The sequence below is a fragment of the Mustela putorius genome, unplaced genomic scaffold (genome assembly GCF_011764305.1).
Source record: "Mustela putorius furo isolate JIRA1106 unplaced genomic scaffold, ASM1176430v1.1 tig00537350_pilon_pilon_pilon, whole genome shotgun sequence".
NCBI classification, from domain to species: Eukaryota; Metazoa; Chordata; class Mammalia; order Carnivora; family Mustelidae; genus Mustela; species Mustela putorius.
Genome location: NW_025422471.1, coordinates 19,021,214 through 19,047,387, shown reverse-complemented (window position 1 = coordinate 19,047,387; position 26,174 = coordinate 19,021,214). Strand labels below are relative to the sequence as shown.

The 26,174-nt window shown below is 39.5% G+C and overlaps 1 protein-coding gene across 2 annotated transcripts in view; it reads right to left on the bottom strand.

Annotated features, from left to right (window-relative positions):
- HAPLN1 (hyaluronan and proteoglycan link protein 1) overlaps positions 1-26,174 on the bottom strand; it is a 79,859-nt gene that overhangs the window by 22,008 nt on the left and 31,677 nt on the right. For both annotated transcript variants that reach the window (XM_045074437.1, XM_045074436.1), the window contains exon 2: positions 14,114-14,236. In XM_045074437.1, the coding sequence (XP_044930372.1) occupies positions 14,114-14,210 (97 nt within the window). In that variant the 5' untranslated portion in view covers positions 14,211-14,236. The remainder of the gene's footprint in view (positions 1-14,113; positions 14,237-26,174) is intronic.

The following is a 26,174-nucleotide window of genomic DNA, read 5'->3' as shown; positions in this document are numbered from 1 at the left end:
TCTGCCCTCTTGCCCCTTTCCCACGTGTCCTTCCTGTCAAGACCTATTGATCTGGCTTTCAGACCAGCTTGGATTTCAGACCACCTTTGCTCTCATCTGGAGTTTAAAGTCTGACCTGAAGACTCATAAGGGTGTGTGTGCTGCTTACTGTTTGTATCAATTCAAAAGAAACAGTTACATTTACTTAAACTGTATGAGAAAAGATTGATAAGAAACTAATGAGGGGCGCCTGGGTGGCTCAGTGGGCGCCTTCGGCTCAGGTCATGATCCCAGGGTTCTGGGATTGAGCCCCGCGTCGGGCTGTCTGCTCCGCGGAGAGCCTGCTTCCTCCTCTCTCTCTCTGCCTGCCTCTCTGCCTACTTGTGATCTCTGTCTGTCAAATAAATAAATAAAATCTTTAAAAAAAAAAAAAAGAAAGAAACTAATGACTTCGGTAGCCTGTGGGAAGGTGAGGTGGGTATCTGGCAGAGGTCTCTTGGAGATTTTCACTGTGTGTACTTAGATATTTAGAAAAAATGTGAACTATGCAAATATATCACCTACACTCACACTAAATAAAATAGTTGAGGGAATTTAACTGACAAATAAGTAAACACAAAGCCTTGACAAAAGTGTCTCAGGAGAGATACACAAGAAACCAGTAGCCACAGCCCAATATACTGTTGTGATTGCAGAATTACATTTTTGCAGACCTATGGCTCTGCTAATAAAAAGCTTCTCTTTAAACATGTCTTCAAGCATGCCAATTTCGCTTCATTTCCCCTCTTCTTCTTCTTCTTCTTTTTTTTTTTTTTTTTTTTACAGATTTTATTTATTTATTTGACAGAGAGAGATCACAAGCAGGCAGAGAGAGGAGGAAGCAGGCTCCCCGCCAAGCAGAGAGTCCAATGTGGGGCTCGATCCCAGGACCCTGAGATCATGACCAGAGCCAAGGGCAGCGGCTTAACCCACTGAGCCACCCAGGTGCCCTTCCCCTCTTCTTTTAAGAAACCATTGACCAAGGAATTGATTGCTGTCTAGCTTTGACTGTAAAGGAAAAGTCCTGCACTAAAAATAAGTGAAGGCTGCTCTTTGATGTAAAGTCACTGCTCTTTCTCACCATCTGTGACCTTGCCTTTTGGACTCCGAGGCTCTAAGGACACACCCCTCCCCACACTGCTCACTGCTCCTGCCCCCTGCCCAGGCTCACTTCTGACTATGGTATCATCTGTGCCCCCTGCTTGCTGCTGTCAATCTGCAGCTGAACCCAAGTGCTTAGAAATGGGCTTTCACAATGTCCTTAAATGGCAAGTGTCCTTCCAGTCAAGCATGTGATGTGCTGTGGCGCGTGCTCTCAGGGATTGACAGTATCCGTCTGCCTTCCTTGCCTTAGAGCTAACTTGCTTCTGTAATGGAAAACTGCCCAACACCAGCATACAGTATTGTTCTGAGTGATGTTTATCATGAATGGGTACCATGTTATTCTCTTATCCATAATTCATCGTAAAAAATAAGAATAAATGTTACCATCGTTTTAGAGCCTACAGGTTTGATCTAGGACACTTTTTTTTTTTTTAAGGTGGGTTTTTTTTGTTGTTTGCTTGTTTTGTTTTTGTTTTCTGGGACGGTGGAACTTTTTCTTCCTACAGGATGTCTTAGACAAAAGTCTGCCACATAAATCTGATCAAAGGTGAGCTTCTTTGCTTGAAACAGGCATCTAGAGCCTCCAAGCAGCTGTAGGCAGTCCACTGAACACTCTTTAAAAATCTCTTTTTTCAGAGGTAAACCTGAAAGCTATGTTAGTATCCTGAAAAATAGTCTGTCTTCATCTTTTTTTCTAGCAGGAAGAAGTAAAGTGTGAGGAGGATGTTTAATTCTTTCCAATGGCTATGTTCTCTGTGGCTTTGTTTTTCCTTATCCTTTCTGTCTGGTGGTGGTTTTTTTTTGTTTGTTTGTTGTTTGTTTTGTCAGTCATAATTTACTGGTTAAGCTTATGGACTCCCACGCTGTATCATTTAACATTTCTGTGACTCATTTTCCTCATGAGTAAAATGGAGTTAAGCCACCTTTTTCCTAGATTTCTTATGAGAGTTAAATGAGGTGATTCACTAAGAACTAAACTTTATGCCTGGTATCTGGTGAGTGCGCAGTGGCTCTTGCTGCCCAACATTTACTGAGGTCCAAAGTGTACTAGGTATGCAAACTGGCTTCTATCTTTGATATCGACTTCTCTCCTGTGCTCTTTCTGAAGACAGTTTCTGGAAGGCATTGGTTCCTGAGAAATCCATTCTCTCATCAACTTTGGATTGTTCTTTTAATCTACTAGGACAGGAGCTCATTCAGGAGCACTACCTTGAAGGCTTTTCAAAAAAACCCAAATCTATATCTATATAATCCAACTTCTTCCCGTCTCCTCCATTTCCTTGAGGATTCTAGACAGTCTTCATTTGGGTATAGGGACGGCATGTATTCATTTACAGCCGCTGCCCCACCTAGCTCCTCTACCTTCTTGTAAGAATCCCCACGGTGGCCAGGTTTCTCCAGGAAACAGGAACAATTCTTGGGTCACATGGCTGGCTCAGTCATTAAGGGTCTGCCTCCGGCCATGTATCTTTACACATGACACAAAATCCAGGCTAACTGACTCACTTGAATTGTAAGACAGACTACTTACAAAGTAGTAGAAGGAAGGTGCTGTATGGAATGCTAAAAGACAACAGAATTTGGGGGCACCTGGGTGGTTCAGCTGGTTAAGCATCTGCCTTCGACTGAGGTCGTGATCCCAGGGTCCTGGGATTGAGTCCTGTGTCGGGCTCCCTGCTCAGCACTGAGTCTGCTTCTCCCTCTGCCTCTCCCCACTGCTTGTGTACTCACTCTTGCTCTCTCTCTTTCCCTCTCAAATAAAGTCTTAAAAAAAAATAAGAATAGTCGTAAGAATAGTTTCTTCAAGGTCCACGATCAAACTTTTTTTCATAGTGATTTGCTTTCTTCTGAGACATACTTATAGCAATTGAATAGAAGATGACAGCCAATCTTTACACACTGACGGACTCAACAGTCTCTAAGAAAAGGCTTAGACAGAAGCTGTATTAGGAGCATGAGAATCAGCCTGCCTGAGTTTGAATCTCAGCTTTCCACTTAATAACCATATGAGTGGGAACGGCTTTGAACCTCTCTTAGCTTCAGTGGGGATAACCACCTTCATATAGTGCTATATGAGATGACCTATGCAGTCCATTTTCTCTTGTGCACCACACATAGTGGTTTTAAATGTAAATATTCACTAATTAATATTATTGCCATTGCTAAGTCCATTATAACTTGCCCCAGAAATAAAGACAACCTAAATATTGTTGTCATCTTAGGGTTATCTGCTCTAGATAATAATTTTCAGAGTTTAAATTTATCTATGATATCAAAGACTTATGCACAAAAATAGTAATTAATTTGTATAATTTTAGACTAAAAAACTTAATTGGGTTATCACATGATAGATTATGGAAAAAATGAAAAATAACATTTGAATATTTCACTAATATGGTCAATGGCATTCTTAATATAAACACTTTCCAAGATTTTACTTTTAATATAGGTTTCTTCCAAAGGGTACAGGGAAACCAAAACATTAGCGTGAGTCATTCTTCTTCATTTGGCTGTAATTAACCACACACTCTTTAATTATTGGAAATGTGTCTTTATGTGGTAAAGGGCTGGAGCTCAAATCTACTTGACTCTGCTCAGACCACTTCCACTTTGTGGTGAAATGTAAGGTCCAGTTATCCATAATCTGCAGAAAAGACATTTCGGTTTCATACACTGGTATGGTTAATGTCTTCACTTAGTATGCAAGACCTCAAGATAATACTATCACAGAGTCAATCCTGGACGCAAAAGGAATTCTTTGCTTTTTAATGAACAATCAAATTGATAACCTATAACGTGTCAAGTAATGAGTGCCGAAACAAATGAAAGCTAAGTCGAACGCAAATACCCAGGTGGGCAGGGCTGAGGGAACTGATGGGAGCACCATGGTGCTGAGAACACCAGGGAGTGGAACAGACCGTGCCACTGCAGTGTATGCATCCTCCATTCTGAAGGGGAGCAGGGTACTGGTTCCCGCTGATGATGTCCGATGCAATGCCGGTTGAAAAATAGCAGGTTATTTGGACTTTTCAACAGATGCCAGAAATGTGGATTTTCATGCAAATGTCTCCTATTTTTAAAGCCTTGCAATTAATTTAGATTTTTAAAAAATTACATGAGAAAAAAATAAATATGTGATGTCTGCATCCTCTTTTCGCGTTACCTATTGGAGCTGAGCGTCTCCAAAGCCCAGACCAGGCTAGCTGTCGAAGGGACAACTTGAGTCCTTCTTCCCCTGCCCACACCTGTCCTTTCCGCCATCTTCCTCAATTTCTTTATGCCTCACCATCCATTTGTTTTTGTTCAAGGCACAATCTAGAAGGTGTGTTTGATATACTCTTTTCCCTTAATCTCTATATCCAGTCTATCAGAAGTGTTGCCATCTCTACCTTCTTCTTACTTTTTCCCCTAATTGGTTGATATCTCTCTCTCTAACACCCATTTCCACTGCTGGGTCCTAGCACCTAGCGTCCACATCACTATGATTTCTCACCTAAGCTACCCCAAGACTCCCTTAAGGATCTCACTTTTCTTCTTGCAACACCATAATCCAGTACTCATGGGTCTTTTGTATTTGTAAGTCATATTACATCACTCTCTTGCTCAAAATCTTTAGCCATTTTTCAATGTTTTTAGAATAAAACCTGAACTCTGTACTCTAGACCAAATATAAAGTATTATGGCCTCACTCCTGCTTATTCTGTCCACCTCATCTAAAACCCTACTCTCTTCATGGTGAGGCTGCAGTCCCCCCAGCTTCTCTCGAGCTTGAAAGCGCTGTGTTTACTGCCCTCTTAGAGAATTCTTGTTACTCACTCACGTGGAGAGCTCTGTTTCCCGCTTTTGATGTGACACGTTCCTGCTTACTATTCAGATCTCAGCTCATAGAACCCCTCCTGACTCTGACTCCCCTCTAAATGATTCATCCCATGACCCTGTGGGCGCGCCCTCATAACAATTTTTCCCTTAAAAACACCTTATATTTATTGTTTGTGAGTTCATTTGTTTCACTGATTTAATTACATATGCAGGAGCTAAAGTTCAAGAAGCCTGGTCTTGAAGCAATGTTGATCTTAATATGTTGTGGGCAGTCTATAAAAACCTGTTACTTTATTCATCTTTTAGTATTCTTTTCCCTGAAAACGATCTCAGTGAAGTACAGTACTAGCCCTCTAATCAGCTTTTCAGTACTTTAAGCCTTAAGACCGTTTGTTAATGATTGTGCCATAAAAGACAAAGCAAAGTGAGAATTCAAAATAATCCTGTGCAGATTTTGGAGATTTAAAGACTATCAGCATAATTTATGACACCTTTCAAAAGAAAGTAAGAATTACTCATAACCCACATTACACTAGGGAACCAAATGTTGAAATTTACCCCTCTACTCTTAAAAAAAGCAACAAACAAACAAACAAACAAAAAAAGACCATTGTGTGAAATATTATTTTTTCCTAGTAAAATTATTAGCCACAGATAGTTATAAACCCATAGTGAAAAAATATAGTCATATAACTAAGACCATAAGAAATTTATGTAATGCCTCTTGCGACTTATAAGGAAACCTACCTAACTTTCACCTCTACCTAACCCACCTCTCGTTACCTGTGCCTTCACTACCATTCAGTAACTCTGAGCAAAATACACAAACATCATACCCAGTGCTTTCTAGGAACAAGGCAAAGCAAGAAGGTAAAGCGAGCACCATTACAAATAGAATCATCTAGAGATGGAAGTCTCCTCACTTCAAAGATATGTTTTCAATGGTGTTCTTATTTTAAATTTATAATCTCTTTCAGAAACAAGGTAAGACACTCTTTTTTCCCACTTTCTTCACCTAATTAATACACTTGACTTGTAGTGAACGCTCCCTGTTCTAACATGCCTTGTTAATTTCATGCATGATGAACTATGGACTTTCTGGGTTTTTACACGTAATGTCTCTGTCCCTTTTGAGTGGACAGTGTTTGGAAAAGGTAGGGAGAACTCTTGTTTAACTTCAGTTGTTCAATATACTTCAAAGAGTAATCCAAAAGTGGCTGGAAACATCCTGCTCAGAATTTACACATGTGGTAACTAGTCACTGAGTAAACGCTGAAGTCAAGTAACAACATGTGTAATGAAAACAAGATTAAAATGGCTACTATTTGTATTGACTACTTGATAGTCATTTGGGGGGCACACATGGTTATTGGTATAACATACACAAAATATGTTTGAAGAAATTTCATAGAACTTTTAGATTTCTTATGCTTTTAATGTCCTCATTTTGGAATAAAAATATTTCTATAGGGGCGCCTGAGTGGCTCAGTGGGTTAAAGCCTCTGCCTTCGGCTCAGGTCATGATCCCAGGGTCCTGGGATCGAGCCCCGCATCGGGCTCTCTGTGCCGCAGGGAGCCTGCTTCCTTCTCTCTCTCTCTCTGCTTGCCTCTCTGCCTACTTGTGATATCTGTCAAATAAATAAATAAAATCTTTAAAAAAAAATTTCTATAACAAAGGTTTATCTCCCCTGGGTATTATCACTTTGATAAACTCTTAATTGAATATATTAACTTCTTAGCATTTTGGTAGATTTTTCTCTGCCAGAAGACTTTCCTGAAACAGGAATTTTCCACTTTATGTTTAAAATAAAAAGCCAAAGCAATAAAGAAATCTAAATCTATTTTTTTCTTGATATCTAGTAAAGCCAGAGAAATAGCATGTTAAAATTACTTTAACATTAAGCAATTAAGCTAGAAGTCAGTGCTTTAGCTGAGTCAACATTAGTTCTTGCAAAGTTGCAACCAAAGGGAAAGGCTTCTTTATTTAATGGATTTTCTGGATACTTGGGAAAGTTTCCAAATAATTATTGGCTTCCGGCATGATTTGCCCATTTCAGAGAAAGCCGTAGCTGGTAGTGTGAATTTGTTGTTACCTGAAGAGATTATTAAATGTAGGTTTTTATACCTGGAAACAGTCTAAAATGTATTGCTTTAATATGCTTTATAGCATAACATAGAATCAGCATTCTAGGTGTTATTAGTTTAAAAATATTCTTAAGATGTATTTTATGGATTTAAATCTACTATGTGATAAAAAGTTCAGTGAGTATGGATACAAAGTTCTAAATAGTAAGAGTTGTTTTTTTTAATAGCTATTTACTCTTTTCTCCATATTTCCTCCTCTGTTTAATACTTATTTTATTCTTTTTTGTCACCTTTTTCTTGCCCAGTACTCTTGTCAGCAAGCTCACTGAGGAGATGGTCTGTCCTTCCTCAGAGAATAACCCAATTCTTTGCATGAAAGAGGCCAGTGTTTATTAAGTGACTAAAGATTTTCTCAAAAGGACACACAAATGCTGAGAAGACTAGGGCAGGGCTATCAGATGTAAAGTTGGTATGAAATCATACATATTTCTGAACCTGGATGAAGGAATTTATAGAAATTACATATTAATCTATAGTCATTTCAGTCCTTGCCTTTTCTGTTTATAACCCCTATGTATGCATATATATGTTTCACTATACATAGGTGTGCATGTACTATACATGCATGTAATTATACATGGGTAGCAACCATATAGTTGAAGAAAAGGACTGCCATGTTTGACTAAGATCTATAGGTCAAAGCAACTTGCTTTTTTGAGTATGTTTCTGTTTAAATAAAATTAATAACAGATAATGCTGTCTTCTGTCTGTAGTATTCCATAACTTTCCATCAGTTACCATAGGCAGTAGTAGTTCCATATTCCTAGCAATGTCTGTCTCTCACTAGATTAGAACTGCATGAAGACAAAGACCTTGTGTTTTGTTCATCATTCTATCCCCAGTGCCCAATGGACTAGGAGCTCGCTATAGCCTGAATGTTTGTATCCCTTCAAAATTCATATGTTAAACAGTGATCCCCATGTAATGGATTTTAGAGGCAGAGCCTTTGGTATGTAATAAATTCATGAGGGTAGAACCCTCATGAATGGGATTAATGCCCTTATAAAAAAAGACCCAGGAGGGATCCTGTGTTCTTTTCCATCCTGTGAGTTCACAGAGAAAAGACAGTCATCTATGAACCAGGAAGCTAGCTCTCATCAGACACCAAATTTGTCACTGCTATGACTTTTCAGCCTTCTAGAACTGTGAGAAATACGTTTCTGTTGTTTATAAGCCACCCCGTCTATGGTATTGTCTTACAGCAGCCCAAATAAGTGTACATATGTATGTATGGAGTACATGAGTATTTTTATGTAAGTATGTGTATGCCTTTATACACATTTCCTTCACTGGGGGACACATCTATTATATTCACATGGTGACAGTCTTAGTTTGATCAAATGATAAGTCTGTGTTTAATGTAATTGGTTCTTATTATCATATTTGGCTTTATGTCCTGTCAAAAACTAGTAGATTTTAGAAAGGTCATCCAATACTCATGATGTTGCTAATTTTTATAATGTCATGATTAAGCTAGCCAATATTTTATAGCCAATAATTTCTAGATAGAATTATTAATTATTAATAGCATATGTGTTTATCTAAATGCAATTTGGAAAATACGCTTGATATTTGTGGATTTTGCAATTGTGGCAGATAGCATTACCCTGGCTCAGAAACACAAAAATGAATTAATTTAACTTTGAAAACAGACTCAGAGTACAGATAAGTTTTAAGTGGAAGAGAGGAAATTAAGCTGGAGGAACACTTATCTAGTTCTCACATGAAATTCTGGCTCTGTGGATGGTTTGTGATCATACATTATTAAATTCACTCCCCCTCCCCTTGATCCACTCTGCACCACCAGATCCCGACTCTGCAGATATTACATAAGGAACAGGATAGCATAGCAGTGGCCATTTGTAATCTGAATACTCTACAAAAAGCTTCACGTACACATCAGGCAAATTGCTGCCCGTTGCTCTGGGTGCACTCTCATGGCGTGTAAGGTGCTGTGCGCAGTTTGGGAGCCACGCATATGACCGAATTTGCTCCCAAACTCATAATCATCTTCCTCATCTGCCATCCCTCGTCCCATGAACTAGAAAGACATCTCTGAGCTCTGGAAAGACTGACTGGGACTTGATTAGGGAAAGCGCCTGGATTTGGGTCCTGGATTTATTCCACAAATGTGAATTGATCACCTATTATGTGCAGGTCATGGTTTAGGTCACTGGGATACATCAGACCAAAATTCCCAACCTACCCTTGTGGAGCTGAAGGGCACAGGTGGCAGAAATGGATACAATTACATAAAATAAGTAGACTAGGTAACCAGTGTTATAGAGAAAAGTAAAAAAAGGCGAGAGACACTGGGGTGCCAGAGGAGGGGCAGAATGTAGTTGGCAGGGAGAATTCATTAAGAAAGTGGGAAATGATCCCAGATTTGAAGAAGGAGAAGAGATTAGTGGAGAGAAACTTCCCCTCAAAGCCATGTCACCTGGGATAAGCAACGCAAAAGCTATGGATCTTTATTTCTTCATTGCTATGATGGAATTTTGATCTAAATGATCTATGCTTGTTCTTTTAAGTTCTTAAATCCCATACATGATGATTTAACTTATGCCAACCATTACAGAATGGAAGCAGCCATATAATGTTCATCTAGCCCACACCGTGTGTCCTGTGTCGCTAAATGCTGTGAATGCCACAGGATTTCAGAAGTTCTCACTATGAGAGTAGTCATTTGGAAGTATCTCATTACACTCATTCATTTTTCAACAAACATGTTAAGCACCTACTATGTGCCAAGCAGTATTGAATAGTTGGGATATTCCAAAGCTCACAGTATGATGAGGGAAGGGAGGCATGTTAGCACAAAGGAACACATGTGACACTGGAACAGAAAGGTTGTTTGAGGCACACACCAGTTGGAGGGGGCCAACCACACTGAGTGGGAGTATCCGCTTTCAGTGGGGGTTCCAGATATGCATTATGTTTTCCTCTTATTATTATTTAAAAAAATTTAAAATAGCTTATATGTGTTTATAATAGCTTATAAATATTACTTAAGTTTGGAAAGCTTCAGTTCCCAAAAGGAAAGTAAAAATGATCAGATGACATTTAATACTATTGGGGAAATCTTAAATTGTGAAATTAAAGAGGACAAAGTAGGCAACTTAGAAAATATTTACTTCCATAGAACTAAGATAATGACGTGGTTCTGTTAACAAATGAATTTGAAACGTTGACCTTTTCCCACCAGTATTTGTGCTCCGTTTTATATTTAAAAGTCATTTTTTTGTTGCTGTCATTACTTTCATTAATATTTTCCCATGTTTTTATTTAAATTCTAGTTAGTTAAAATATAGTGCAACATTAGTTTCAGGTGTGAAATTTAGTGAGTCAACACTTCCACATAACACCCAGCACTCATCACAAATGCCATCCTTAATCCCAATCACCCATTTAACCTATCCCCCCCAAGCCTATAAAAGTCAGTTTTCTATGATGGTTAGGAAGCAATAACCATGACAATAATAACTGTTATCTATTGGAAGCTTATTGTGTGCCAGGCTCAGAACTAGGCAGTTTTCCATGTATTATCTAATTTAATTCTCACAAAGCTCTATGGAATCTGTGATCATCCCCCGTTTTCTAGATGCGGTAACTGAGACCTGAAAAGATGAAGTTAGTTGTCCAAGGTCTAAAACCAATAAATAGCAGTAAGTCTAACATTCTTGAACTTGCCATTAGAAGACCCTTTCTTGAACTCCAGAGGCAGAAAGTGCTGACTCTCTGACCCATGTAAGGTTAAACACTTAAATATTCAGTGTAACTATAATTGCTTTTCACATTGGTTAATGGGCAAATGGTCAAAACATTTCTCTGCTGTCTTAGGACTTATATTTTATAAAGTATATTCTTCATCTCTGAACTTCTTCTGGAAATTCAAAGTCTACACAGAGCGTTTTTAGACCCGATCTAAATATTTTAAAAATTGTGCTTCTGTGTGATTTGGTACGCCATACAAAATTCTTCTTCTTTTTAAAAAAAAAAAATTTTTTTTAAGACTATTTGAGAGAGGTAGAGAGAGAGCACAAGTAGGCAGAGCAGCAGGCAGAGGGAGAGGGAGAAGCAGGCTCCCCGCTGAGCAGGGAGCCCGATGCAAGCCTCAATCCCAGGACCCTTAGATCACGACCCAAGCTGAAGGCAGATGCCTAACTGACTGAGCCACCCAGGCACCCCCAAAATTCTTCTTAATGACCTCAAGTTTCAAAGGATTTATAAGTTGTTTGACGAGGCACCTTATGAAATAAGGAGTACAGTCCATTAGTTGAGAATGTTATGGAGAAGACATTAACAAAAGCTATCTCTTCTGATTGATGGAAGTAACTGAGGAAATTACCCTTCCCTACATTGAGGAGAGTATATGCTATACAAGCAAATATTCTGACTTACGCATTTTCAGCAGACTTCATGGGCAAGTGAAATTTCTTTCTTATGTAAACAAATTGGTTAAACAACAATAACAACAACAACAAAAATAATGGGAATGAATTGGTACTCATACAATTTTATTTAAAGCTGTGTTTTTCCCCATGAGAAGTTGGAAGAGTTTTCATCACAAGAAAATGCTTTTTACTAGGAACGCTTTGCACAGGGGCCTGCACTTACTGTTTCTTTTTTTCCCCCTGGTAACTTGACTTTTTTTTTTAAACCCAGTTTAAACCCAGTTTTTTGTGCCTATATCTCTATGGAAGCTTCCATGACAAAATTGGGAGGAAGCCCTCAGAAAAGTAATTAGGTGACCCTTATGCATGAGACTCAAGAATGTACTGAAGCGTTGAACATCTCTACCATGGCAGCCAAGGAGAATTCAAGGTTGATGGGCATTATTCCTCCACTATTATTTAGGCCTAGAGAACTTAGAGTACAAAAATAGAAATTAAACGAAAAATGGGAGATAGAAAAGGTGTTTCTGTAGTAATATGAATTTTGAACAATTTTCTATCGCTGAGAGAAGCTCATACTGCTTATCAGTCCAATTCAGGAATTTGAGATTTAGATTACTAATTTAATCTGCTGACTGTAAAGTTCATATCAAATTTTAGGAGGATTTCAGCTCCCTTAAATTCCTTCTGGGCCAAGTTTGAAAAATAACAGTTTTAAATGTGAGAAAATCATAAAGGATTTCCACAAGTAGTAAAGGTCATCTGCTTCAATGATTATCTACTGTGCTCTATGGTTTACTTTTGTGTTGTAAAAGACAACTGAAATTATGGCAGACCACTTGGAAGCGTTTCTCTGAAGGACTGAAGAAAAAGAAAGTTCAATCTGAGTGCAATCATAAAGGAAAAAGAAAACTTTTTATTAAATAAAATAACAATGATGGGTATTTAGAGAAATTTTAAAATAAATTCCAGACTTAGGATCATGTCTCAAGTCACATCTCAGTATCAACTTCCCCAAACAAAGTATAGGCTTTGTGGTTTTATTACTTGAAAGCTGTGAATAACTTTCTAAGAATATGAATTTACAATTAAAATGAAGTGGAGTATCCAGTCACTTAAAAAAAAAAAAGGGTATTGTATGCAAATGATCTGGATAATTCTGATCACTTGTGTCAAAAATTCCTTTGCACTAAATTTCAGCAGAGCATATGGGGTTGGAAAGGCTGGAGCAACAAAAGTTTTCATTGCTAAAAAAACTTGAGTCTGACTTATAGCCTCCTCAGGAGTATTTTAAAAATAATATTTTCATACTTTGGGTGCAATTTGGACTAAATGTTTTGTACATAGTTAATAATGTATCAAATTTAATAATTACTTAACACTGCTACTGTTAATGATGAGTTATTACTATTTTGGCTGAATTGAATTCTGTGATTAGATGTTCAAGGATGTTCTCCTTCCTCAAGAAATCTCTGTGTATAAGTGCCGTACAGCCTTTGGGAGACAGCTTTGATTCTACTACACACGTTAAAGAAATAGCTGAGTCAGCAGCTTGCATAGTAAAATTTGTGATTATATAATTCCTTTCCACGGTCCAACACTGGAAAACCTTAAAGCTGTGGGAAGCAAAGAGAACTGAAAGAGAGATGTCTAAAATAGCTAGACACCTTCAAATTCAGAATCCTATTCGTGTAGTTGTCATATACGCACGGAAATACTTCTAGTAAGACTTACACTATCATTTGACCTTCACAAACCATACTTTCCAACAGGGGATGACAGTTTTCTGAGACTATGCTTTTGACCTTGAAGATGTAACTTCATGTTTTATGTCTCTTGGCAAACTTATAATGCCTCTTGTCCCCAAACTGAGTTCATCTAAAATTAATATCATCATATGTTTAAGCTGTTCAGGTCTATAATAATTTTTATTTTAATTATTCAGCATCCAAGGGCAAAGAGAGATGCTGCAGCTCCTTTAAAACTCTCATTGCATAAGTCTTTCAGCTTTCCTAATGCAGGATGTCCCTCATCTGAAGCTGGGACTGAGGAAACAGCTGCATTGTACTGCATGCAGTCTCCAATCTTGCTACAGCTCTCAGCCTTAGGATTCAGCTGAGCTGGACAGAAATATGCAGGAGCAATATATTGGTCCGTGGGAAACGGAAGCTTTACCAGAGGAGATGGTCACAAGGTGAGTTACTCTCCTGAATCTTAGCTTGTCTGTCTTTCATTTTCACACTGTGTTTCTTAATGATTACTCTCACAAAAATGACTCTACATCCTAAGTTTCACTTCCTCTGTCTCCCCGCTTTTGCTTACATTTAAATAAACTTTATGCCCTGCATTCTACTTAGAAGACAGCCACTGTACTAAAAAGCCTTCAACAATGGCATCGACCCCCTGCCGCTGGACGTTCTTAAGCCATTCCACTTTGATCGTCCTCAATTCTTAGCCCTACTGAAATGCAACGGCACTCAAACGCCTGTGGAGAGCGAGTTCACCAATTAACAGAAAGGAAAAGAAAAAAGTCAATGCAGCAGAACTAAAATTCAGAAGCCCCAATCAAGCATCCCAACTCCAAGGAACTTGCAATTAATTTGACTTTCATAAGAGAACATGTGTTTTCTTACCTTGGATGTGAATCACTCTGTCATGATCTAGAGTGTAGTTGTCTGAATGATCAGCCCAGCAGATTGAAATCAGCACCAGAAGAAGTAGCCTCTTCATCTTTATAACCCAGGGAATCTTCTTCACTGCGAGAGCATCACATACAAAGAGGCTTGTGAGATTTAGAACCCTTTGGAGTGTTGCACTGCACTTCTTATTACTGCCTTATCATCAGAGAATGGGTCTGTAAAAATATTTAACCCAATCTGTTCAGAAAGTTACTGTAGCTGTCTTTGGGAGCTGAAGACTGCAGCTTTGAACAATTCCAGTTTCCCTTATGTAGCCAGAGTCCAAATCGTGTTTAACTCTATCTTTGCAGAATTCTAAATCTAGAAATTTACATCAGTATTGTTCTGATATGAAGAATTATAGTTGGTTACAAAAAGATATGGCAATGATACAGAAGGACTTTGAAAATATTTAAATCTCTGAATTGGAAGTATTACTTAACAAAACAATCATTTGATATATGTATACAGGAGTAATCCCCAGTCTAATTAGGAACTGAATCTTAAACTGGGGCAAATAATATTTGCTTGGAAGTTGACATCCTCATTCATTTTACATGTGGCTTCCTAAGCAGGTTAGATTTGCTTGTTCTGAATAGAAAAAAAGAAGACAAAAAAGAAAAAAAAATCCCTGGTGTGAAGCAAAAGCAGCACATTTATTCGAGATTCACTTACCATCTTAAACCTGACTTGGGTCGATGGTGAAGAGTTGAAAATGAGGGACCAACTAGGTTAGAGTCGTGCATGCTACCACTGCAGTCATCCTGATTGATTTTTCATTCATTTTTACCTAAAATGCTGACGCACCAACTTTGAGCGCCTGGTAGGGTCTCTGCAGCCGGGGGAGGCACGGCTGGCTGCAGGGAATATCCCTGCCTGCCTCCAGAGGAATGAGGCAGATGAAGACCAGAACCGGACAGCAAAGCCTAGCTCCAGTCCTGAGTCAAAGAGGCAGAGCCCTCGTTTGGCAGTCCTTTATGGCAAGACCGATTTGAGAAAGGGAGACATGCTCCCCCCAAATTTTGTCATCTGAAGGACTCCAAGTGATGGGAAGCCCATGACCTTGGCCGTATTTGTCAGGCAAGAATCTCAGGGTCGCTCCTCTGCTTTACCGTGAAAGCTGAGGCAAATATTAACAAGGGCTTTCTTTTTCTCTCATGCACATAGCAGCCTTAACAACACTTGGCTATTTTTAAAACTGAAATTGCACAGTACTGGCTTCTCACACTAATTTGTTTTTTCCAGGAAAGCCTGACTCTCTGGAATACTTATTAAAGAGCTCTGAGTCTGTTCCTGGAGGTCCTTGCAGGCTCGCCTAGACTCGGGAGCCCGATGATAACACGAGTCACCGGCGTCCCCTGTCTCTTGGGGGACAGAGGCACCTCCCTGCATTCTCCCCACTAAAACTTGGCATCGTTGGGATGCCTATGGCTTCAGTCGTTCATGTTTGCTTTACTCCTTTTTTTTCCTCTTCCTTATGTCACAGAAAGAACATGGTAGATGAGCAAATTAAGAAACTCACTTTTCTGGGAAACTGAGAGTGTCCCCTTCAAAATCCTACCTGACTTGCTAATCTTATGTTGTAAAGTTCACTTGCTTGTTCCTTCGAAGGCTTTTGGGAAATGAATTTTTTCTGAAGTTATAGATGTTTGTCCACACAAATATTACTGACAAATATGACCAGTTTTTAGCTCAGAATTACACTTTGGGTGAATAAACATAATAAAGGTGATCTTCTGGAATTTGGGGTGTAATTGGGGCAATTATATACACAAACAGAAAGCAATGGGCGAACCTGAGCAAGAGGTGTGGGTATGGCACTCTCTGCTTGTCGCGGGAATCGAAGGAAAGGGAAATGTGGAAGAGAGTGTGAGGAAAGCATACGATTTCAGCAGTTAAAGAAAGGAGAAATTCTAAGTGAGGGATCCGAAGAACGGAGGTGGAGACGTTGCTATGTTAATTTTACCATTTGTGTGGTCATTTACAGCATAATTTGCATACACATAATTTACATATACATGCATACACACACGCCCACTTTTAGACTTGTGCATCCTACCACTACAGTCATCCTGATTTTTATTCACTTTTACTCAAAATATATTATTCACAAATGTATGTATCTCCTTTAATTCCATACCATATGTAGTATTTTTTTTTAAGATTTTATTTATTTGATAGACAAAGATCACAAGTAGGCAGAGAGGCAGGCAGGGGTGGGGGTTGGTGGTGGGAAGCAGGCTCCCCGCTGAGCAGAGAGCCTGATGCAGGGCTCCATCCCAGGACCCTGAGCTCATGACCTGAGCCGAAAAGGCAGAGTCTTTAACACACTGAGCCACCCAGGTGCCCCCATGCCATATATAGTATAAAAAGTGGTATCACCAAGGGTTCATCCCTTTGAATTAATGTATTAACTGTCCAAGGGTCGGTTTTTAATTGCAAATATCCCAGGTGGTGTGGGGGGGGCTAAATAATAATTCTAACAGCGGTTCCTTTTAATTGAAAGTCGATTTGCCAGTGCTATGATAAGCATGGTACCTATGATGGCTCATGCAATCTTTGAGACCGTGAGACCAAAACTTCCATATTTCCTGATACAGTTACCTTGCTGAAGGTCACATACCTAGTAAGTAGTAAAGTTTGTATTCGCTTTCAAACAAAAGCAACACCTACTTTAAGTTACAGTGACTTTTCTGAAAGTGAAGCTTAATGTGTTCTTTGTTTAATTGCCTTGTTTATTTAGGCTCTTTAACTTGAACCTACTATGATCTTAAAACCATAACATGTGTTATAGGTAAATATACATTTTTTGCCCCAAGACTTAACTTGGGAGAAGGGAGATGGTATTTTCTTTAACATGACTGTGCCCTGCCTCATTTCTACTCATCTATAATACCATCAGGTGCCATGAACACTGCCTTGGTAGCTCAGATGTGCACACAAAGGCACACACACCCCATCATCATCATCCTCAGTTTAAAAAGCATATTGCAGGGGCACCTGGGTGGCTCAGGGGTTAAGCCTCTGTCTTCAGCCCAGGTCATGAACTCGGATTCCTGGGATCGAGCCCCACAACGGGCTCTCTGCTCGGAAGGGAGCCTGATTATCCCCTCTCTCTGCCTGCCTCTCTGCCCACTTCTGATCACTATCAAATAAATAAATAAAATCTTAAAAAAAAAAAAAGCATATTGCACACTTTCAGTGATTTGTGAATAGAATAGAGATGCATGTCGGTTTGCACTTCCTAGCACCCTGCCTGGCACTCAGGCACCCATGATATGAGAGATGGAGTTATCTTTGCTACCCTGGCAGTGGAGCAACTGTCTTACCAAAAGAGGTAAAACTAGACAAACAAACCCTGGGGACACAATCTTCATTGTTTAAGCAAACAGCAGGACAACAGAGGTACTGCACCTGGATGGAGGTTCGAGGACAAGGGCTGTGCCCACGGTCTGCGCGCTGGGCCTCAGTGAGGGATGCCTCAGGCTTTGCGGGTGGGCATGGGAGCGAATGAATGGAGTCCTGTTTATTTGCATTTTGTAACAACATTTTCTCTGTGTATCCATCTACGTTAGGTAAAAATTTTTTATTTTTTGATTCGAGTAAAAATCTGGGGAACTTGGGGGACTTTCATACTACCAATTACTACCAGCCTTGAACTAGTGCTTTGTTGAACTGCAACTCAGATGCAGATGGTCCCTTCTGCCAACCTTCTGGAGCCTTGCCGCCTGAGGGCACAGCCAGGGTCACGAGCAGTTCACTTGGAAATGGTCATGTTCTTGGTCAAAGACCTATGATAGGACTGTAATTTTACATTTCTGCTTTGGCCATAATGAAACCACTATTCAGAAGCAAGATACTGGGACCAACATAGAAGTCTAATAGTTTGATAGAAACAAAGATATGCTCATACCAACAGTCTAATGGCAAAGTGGCCAATTGCTATTCCTTAAACACTACTGTGTTACAATTAGTATTAAGATGGTGCCAACACTTGTGAGTACAAGGTAACATGTAGACTTGTCGAGTCATATTGTAAACCTGAAACTAATGTAATGTCTGTCAACTATACGTCAATGAGAAAATAAGAATAATAACATTACTGTTTTAGGTAATGGGGAACTAAGCCAAGCAGAAGGCATGTGTGCTATTTTCTGTACCGTGAGAGCTATGCCATATATTTCCTGAACAGCTTCTACATGTCTAGGCACTGCCCTGGGAGCATCACCCATTTAATTACTATTTCTCAAAACAACCCAATTGAAGAAGTATGTTATTTTTTTTTAAAAGGTTTTATTTATTTATTTGACAGATCACAAGTAGGCAGAGAGGCAGGCAGAGGTTGGGGGGGAAGTAGGCTCCCTGCTGAGCAGAGAGCCTGATGCAGGGCTCTATCCCAGGACCCTGGAATCATGACCTGAGCTGAAGGCAGAGGCATTAACCCACTGAGCCACCCAGGTGCCCCAAGAAGTATATTATTTTTTTTAAAAGATTTTATGTATTTATTTGAGGGGGGAGAGCACGAGCAGGGGGAGGGGCAGAGGGAGAAGCAGACTCCCCACTGAGCAGGGAACCAGATGTGGGACTCCATCCCTGGACCCTGGGGTCATAACTGGAGCTAAAGGCGGATGCCCCAGCTGACCGAGCCACCCAGGTACCCCAATGAAGTATGTTATTATGATGAGGGAGCAGGAGGCTGGCTGAGGACAAACCAAAAGCTGGTGCCTTGCACCCCCCCTTCCATCCGCTCCCCTCCATAGGTGTGGCATTCCTCAGGCACCCCTGACTGCCATAAAATGATAAATAGTTAACTTGCTAGGATCACAGTCCTGCAAGACAGGAGTCTCCCTTGGTTTGCAAATGTCCTTGAGATTTACAAACAAAGAAGTTACCTTATCAATAGCCCAAATTCCAAAGACACAGAACTCAGTTTCTCAAGCCTAATGTCACCCTCCCCTCCATAAAAACCGAAGGAGGTGGAGGTAGAAGGAAAAGTAAATAAAGTTAAATTTCTTCTAAACCTAAATCTCATTAACAAGGATGCTTGATAGCAGGAATGTAACATTCCACCAGGAGACTCTCAATTGTCTTTACTTGATAGTAACTAAGCCTTCAATATCCTGATAGTATTCTTTGCCCCAATAACCCTTTGTCCTCACCTACCCAACTCCTGCGTATATAACCAACCACCCCTCACAACCCGGGGCAGCCGCATCTCTGCCTGCCCACGGGCCCTGTCCCCGTGCTTTAATAAACCACCATTTTGCACCAATGACGTCTTAAGAATTCTTTCTTTAGTCGTCGGCTCCGAACCTCCTCACCCCACCGAACCTGACTTAGGTTCTGGGACTTCATCAATTATACACATTTTATAATTCTGGAAATAGAGTCAGTATGGTGGCATTCCAAGCATGTAAAGCAAGGTCCTGGGGATCTAGGCAGTCTGACCCCAGAGTCTGCGCTCCCCAGCGCCATTCATGGAGTGTCCCGTGTGCCCTGAGGATCGCCTTTGGCTGTCCTAGCTGATTCTGTCAGATCTCTTACAGTTCACCCAAGTCAGAATGCTGACCCTCATGCCTCTCTCACTGGGTTATAAGTAGTAGCACTTATTACAGTGCCATTTGCAAGAGACATGTTTGAGTTCAAAGTGTGAATGCTTTCCTCACTGTGTGCCCAGGACCCAGGACCTCCCTGGGCCAAGAGGAAGAATGAATGGAAATCTGGACCTGGGAGAAAAACAGATGTAAGGACTAAAGCAGCCAAGACTGAGGAGAGTTTAACACTGTTTCAAGAGTTACCCCTATTATTATATGGAGGATGGTGAGAGTTACTTTTTTTCCTCCACTGAGGACATAATGAATGAAACCATTTTTCAACTTAGCACTTGAAATGTAGTTTAAAAATTATAAGAATCAGGGATGCCTGGGTGGCTCAGTGGGTTAAGCAGATGCCTTCGGCTCAGGTCATGATCTCAGAGTCCTGGGATCGAGCCGCTCTCTGCTCAGCGGGGAGCCTGCTTCCTCCCCTCTCTGCCTGACTCTCTGCCTGCTTGTAATCTCTGTCTGTCAAATAAATAAATAAAATCTTTAAAAAAAATTATAAGAATCAATGCAGAGGTTGCTCAAAATTGAGTAAGAATCTCAGTTAACAGAATTAACTTTGAAATAGACTGAATTATTTCCTCCTTGGTATCTTTTAAGTCTGATCTAGTTAGAGGTGGAAGAGGGTTCATGATCAGTGTTTCTTAAAAATTGGTCAGTGGTGCGGTGCAATGAAAACAAAAATAAAAAAGAAAGAGGAGAAGTGACTGCTGAAGTGCATTTCTTCACTAGGTTACATTAATTCATTAAAAAATGTGGCGTTTTTGTGAAGTAACTTCTTTTAACCTTTTTTTCCAGTTAGAATGGCCTTTATTTGATGGAATTAAAAATTATAGGCTGCTCAGACTGTATTTTTTCTTTCTTTTTATTTTTCTGGTATTTTTTTCATGTTTAGCATTTTTTTTTTTTTTTTAAATTAAGAGACAGCCTTGTGCTGGCTCCTCAGGGGCTCTGCTGTTGTTGGCTTTGTTTTCGGCTATGAGTCACCTATCAATCCGGAGGTCACACCTCTGACCCAAATAATAGCTGAAGAATTCAGACTAAGGATGCATTTGAATCGTTCAGGGTGTGGAGGGACAATTGGTTCTTTACCTAAGCACACCGGGGTAATGCAGAACTGCTTGGAACATACCCAGCGCTCCAGAGAGAAGCCACAACTGGAAAAAAAAAAATCTTTGTCCAGTGATAGGACTCCCCTCAAGGAGTGAGTCTATGCAAACTTAAGGCGAACACAGCATTTCCCCCTGTTCTTTCCGTTGTTCTGTGAAAGCACCAGCTACTGAAGAAGCTGTAGAGCATTTATGATGCCCCACAGGAGATGGCCAGCCATAGGCCCTTTCTAATCTGGTCGTGGTCAACCTTTTGTTTTCTAGGATCCTCATGACTCTCAGAATAATCTGCATCTTAAAAATTATGAGTTATTTCTTTTTCTTTTCTTCTTCCGTGTTTTGGAATCACCTACTTTCTTTCCGTTTTCCCTCTGAATTTACAATCGTTTTATCTTTTCTTGCTTCTCGCCCTTTCTCCATTCATTACATAAGAATCTTACCCAACCTCTCCATTTTTCTCTCCACTTTTCTTATGTTTTATAATACTTATCACTGTAAGGGCCTATTTAGCAAGAGGCTTTCATTAAAGTTAAACTGTCCCTCCTCCCCTTCCCCCAGGGGATTCACTTAAAAACAAGTCTCGGAAACCAGCTCCAGGTAACAAAGCCCAGATACTCGGATACACGGGGGGTGGGGGGTGGGGGGGTCAGGCCAGGTGGAGACATCTCATCAGTGGGGGGGTGGGGAGATGGGGGGTAGGGGGGTCAGGCCAGGTGGAGACATCTCATCAGTGGGGGGGTGGGGGGATGGGGGTAGGGGGGTCAGGCCAGGTGGAGACATCTCATCAGTGGGGGGGTGGGGGGTGGGGGGGTCAGGCCAGGTGGAGAGATCTCATCAGTGGAGGGGATGCATACTGTCTCCCCGGTTACCAAGGAGTATGTGCCCTGCCCTTTGGGAGCCTTTTGGGCGCCAATCCCAACCAAGGTGATAGGCTAGGTCAAATGTCTACTAGGGTAAATTGTAATTCAGTTGGTCACCTGGCATCACTGTGGAGTTTCCTGTGTGTGTTACAATCTCATTGGCCACCTGTGCGTGGCCAGGCCTGACCGCATGGCCTTTCCCTTTAATAGCTAGTCTGTGAAACAGAGGTTTGCCCTCATAAGAGGTGTGTCCCCGAACGTTCGGTTAGATTCTTGATGCTTGGCACGAAATAAAGCTTTGCTTGACCTTTGCTTTTTATCAGTCTCGCTCCTTTAATCACGGACCCATTATTGGGGCATAACAATCACATTAGTTGATATTTGACACAATCATATGATTTATCATCTAAACCAGGGCAGAGAGGGAACAGGAGAACTATTTCTAGCTAGATGGAAAACCAGTAGCATGTGCATTGGAGCTCTCCTAGGCAGATGGGGAGATAAGGAGTTTGTGTAAGGGAGGAAGGAGAGAATTTCATTTCAGTCCTGGCTTGCTTTTTTCTAGTTGTGTGATTCTGACAGAAGTCATTCGGCTGCTTTTGGGTCATGTGTTTTTAGCTATCAGTTGGAATAGTCCATGACAAATGTCAGTGTCTCGTACACATTAGTTCATTACTTACTATTGTTATTATGTGATTTTTTTCTTACCAAAGTGTTCAGACCCTCTATTCTACTCATATTGCATTTTAGGACTGTCCTTCTAGGCAAATAAATTCATGAATTTTAAAGGGATAATATTCAGTAATGCTTGTTGAAATAGCAATTCAATTCACTTACTGTTTTTGGCTGGCTATTCTTTGCCAGCTCTCTCTTTTTCTCTCTCTCAGAGAATATTGATGGAATTAGGGAGAAACTCAGCATCCCTTCATTTAATTACAGTGCGTTTGTTCATTAATCCAACCACGCCTGCGTTAAATAATTCCTGAGATGAGAGTTAGAATTCCCCCAAACCAGTTTTATGAAAGGATTCTGCAGTGGTTTAGTTTATAAGTTTTCCAAAACAAATTGAAAAAAGGTGTATATGAATAAAAGTATGACTTGTGTTTGGTGTTCCCTATAGTGTTCAATTCTGCAAACTTTTGTTGAACACCTGGGGTGTGCGGGGGGGGGGGGTGGGGAAGCAGTGCGTACACATATTAACAAGTGTAGGGCCTTTCCTTGTTTCCAAGGAACAGTCTGGCATTGCTGGATGAATAATGAATGGAGTACATATAGCAGGATTCTGACCCTTCTAGACTGCAAACCGTCTAAAACCCTAACCTTAAAGTGATGCTTAGAAGTTGCGAACTTGTCACTCAAAATTTATTTGTTTGCAATACCTTCGCTTAGAATTGTGTTCTCTATCCCAGCTCACGTTGAGGTGGGGGATGCATTTCTAGGTATAATGAAGATAGTATTATATACTTATTTTCCATCTTATTTGACTTATTTTTCTACTATGAAAACAGTAAGCAGAGTCAACTAGGCCTCTCCAATTTTGTGGTGTGTCCTCTTCAGCCAGGAATCTCTTAAAAGGGGATAATACCACTGGACAGGTAGTTGTCAAAATTCACTCCTATGACAGGAAGGAAAGAATGTAAGTTGTAATTCTAGTAAAAGAGGGCTTTCTTGTCATTGCGTGTTCTTAGTGACTTTTGCATGTAGCCACATCATACATGAGAGGGCGGGTGTACGCAGACATTACATTACATTACATTACATTACATTCTGACATTACATACCAAAAATGTCTCTTTCCCTGTGCGTTTACCTGGGCGGTCAGTAAGACTCTCCTCCCTAGTCACTCAGGATATCATAGACTTGCTCTCAGTATATTCTAATATTCTCATGTGAACTCTAGTGGGTAATTCACAATATGTTGGAGACAAAAACTGGTACAATAGGTGGATGAGAAGATATATGTTCAAAATTCTTGAGCGTAGTAGAAATCCCTCCAGTAGTTTGGTGTGTTTCTGGCAGCTCTGTCTAGACACTATCTGCAGGGCTTCTTACCATTTACTCAAAAAACTTTTCAGTTACGTGAGAATTCTACATTTTCAGGGTTGGGCAGGAACCTGGCTTCTACAATTAACAGGGTGTTACAATTAACAGGGTATTTCTTAACTGGATAGTTGTTAGTAGGGGAAGTCGATAAACACGTTGTTAATGTATCAGCAATAAATGCATTTTGATGATAACAGTAATATTAAGAGAAAATCAACTTCTTCCCTTCTATTTATCTTTGGAGAATGTATCCTACTTTTTGCTGCCCTGAAAACCATAGTTTTACCCTAGAACATTAAAAATTGTACTATCATCAACATGAATATTATACTGCTATCCTCTTATAAGTGCATCCTTCATGGAATACACAAGAAAATATTCATTTTCTATCATTACACATAAAGAAAATGGTTAAAAAAAAATCAAGCCACGTCATGAAAAATTCTTAAAAGATAATTAAATCAGTCAGAATAGAAATTATCAATGTGGCCACTTCTCAGGTTCTCAGTTTCTTTATATTTTAACATGCTCAGTGCTGCCACAGTGTGTTGGCGTTGTAACAATGACCGAATTGTGGGACTAGTAAGTCCATATGGTAGAAGTAATTTTGACTAAAATAAAAGTTTCACTAAAATAAAAGTTTCACTAAAATTTTCTTCATTTCTTCTGGCCTAGAGTAATTTCCTCCCAAACCAGCAATAAAGCGTGCGTGCGTGTGTGTGTGTGTGTGTACTAGCATCATTCTGGGGGAAGAAAGTTTCCTCTAAAAGTGAATAAGTGTGTTCTAAAGATTATTCTTGCTTGGCCTACTTGTGTAAGAAAGACCTTATTTCCTTATTTTATAATTTATTCTTTGATTCCATGATCAAAAATCTCGGTAGTGTCAACAACAAAGCATTATATTAAGTAATATAAAATTAAACTTCAAAATATTTTTTCTTAATGTATAAAGTCAAATGACTTATTGTCATTATCAGTAATAATAAATGATTTCTGAACACTGAACAAGGAATTTGGCACTAAATTAAGAACTCTGCAAAGGTAGACGAATTCCCTAGTGAATTGCAATTCAAATAGAACTTAAGCACATATATTTAAAAGAGACTGAAAGGCCCCCTTCAACCAAAAATGTATAGTAAAAAGGTTTTTCTGAAACACTATAACAGAATGAAAAAAATATATATATATGAATATTAAGAGCTTAGGTTGTTAACTCATTCTTTCCCTAACAAATAACAAATCCCAAAACAAACTATAGCAAATAAAATAAAATTTCTATTTTTTAAAAATTACTCATCAACATCATTCTAAAATGGAAAATAACTCTTTTCTTTATATTTTAATGTGCAAATACGAACAAAATTGACAAGTGAGAGGACTGCTTTTAAATGTGGGTTATGTAAAAATGAGTTTAGAGTTGAGCGCACACAGGCCTTCAACTAAACGAATGCAAACCTCTACAGGCATTATAATTTGAAACAAAGGTTTTTAAATAAAATATTTAGAAGTAGGGTTTGAGTAAAAAACTTCATAACATCACTTTAAACTGTTTTTGAAAGTATTTCTAATTGAGCTAGCAAAACAATATTTTAAGACTTTAATTCACAATTTTAGCATTTCTTTAAAAGTTCAAAATCCCAACAGCTCCAGGTAAACATTATGTTAACCCTGGATCTAAAAATACAACCGCAAATCATCTACAAAACAGCTTTGGTGGCATCACAGATGCAGCAGTAACAAGCTTTCTACATAACACAAAATCCAACTCTAAACTCACCACTGGATCCCCATGTAATTCTAAACCAGTTGACAAACAATAAGAATCAGGCAACTCACATACATTTTATACGGTGATCAGACTCTGAGAAGGTGTAGAAAGATTTTAAACATGTCAATCCTGATTTTTTTTAATGAAATGCAAGGAACAGTTTTATGATCGATGATTTACTGAGGTATTTGGTTCTACTAAGTCATGATAAAAACAAAAAAAATCCATTAATGTTTGTTAGCAGCAGAAACTTCTGTCTCTTCTGGGCTTGGTGCAATCTCCACCTCTTTTGGCTGCCACTTTTAAGGTCTCTTCCAAGACCCTGAAGCAAATTTACGATTGGTTCACATCCTACGTCAAAGCATGATCCTCATCAGAATTCAGTTCCTTGGCTTATGAGTAACAAAGCCTGTTCTAGTCCAAAAGGCTGTGTCTACACAGCACAAAGAAGGAAAATATAATACTCTCCAATTAATTTGGCAGATATCAACAGCTAAGCTCATTAAATTAAATTTCAAAATTGGTTTTATGAAGTGAGTTACAGCCCAAGAATTCACCTTTGTAGGTTTTTAAGTTACAGTGATATTTCAAAGTGTTTTATAAGCTTTTAAAACGAAGTAATCCTCATTTACATCT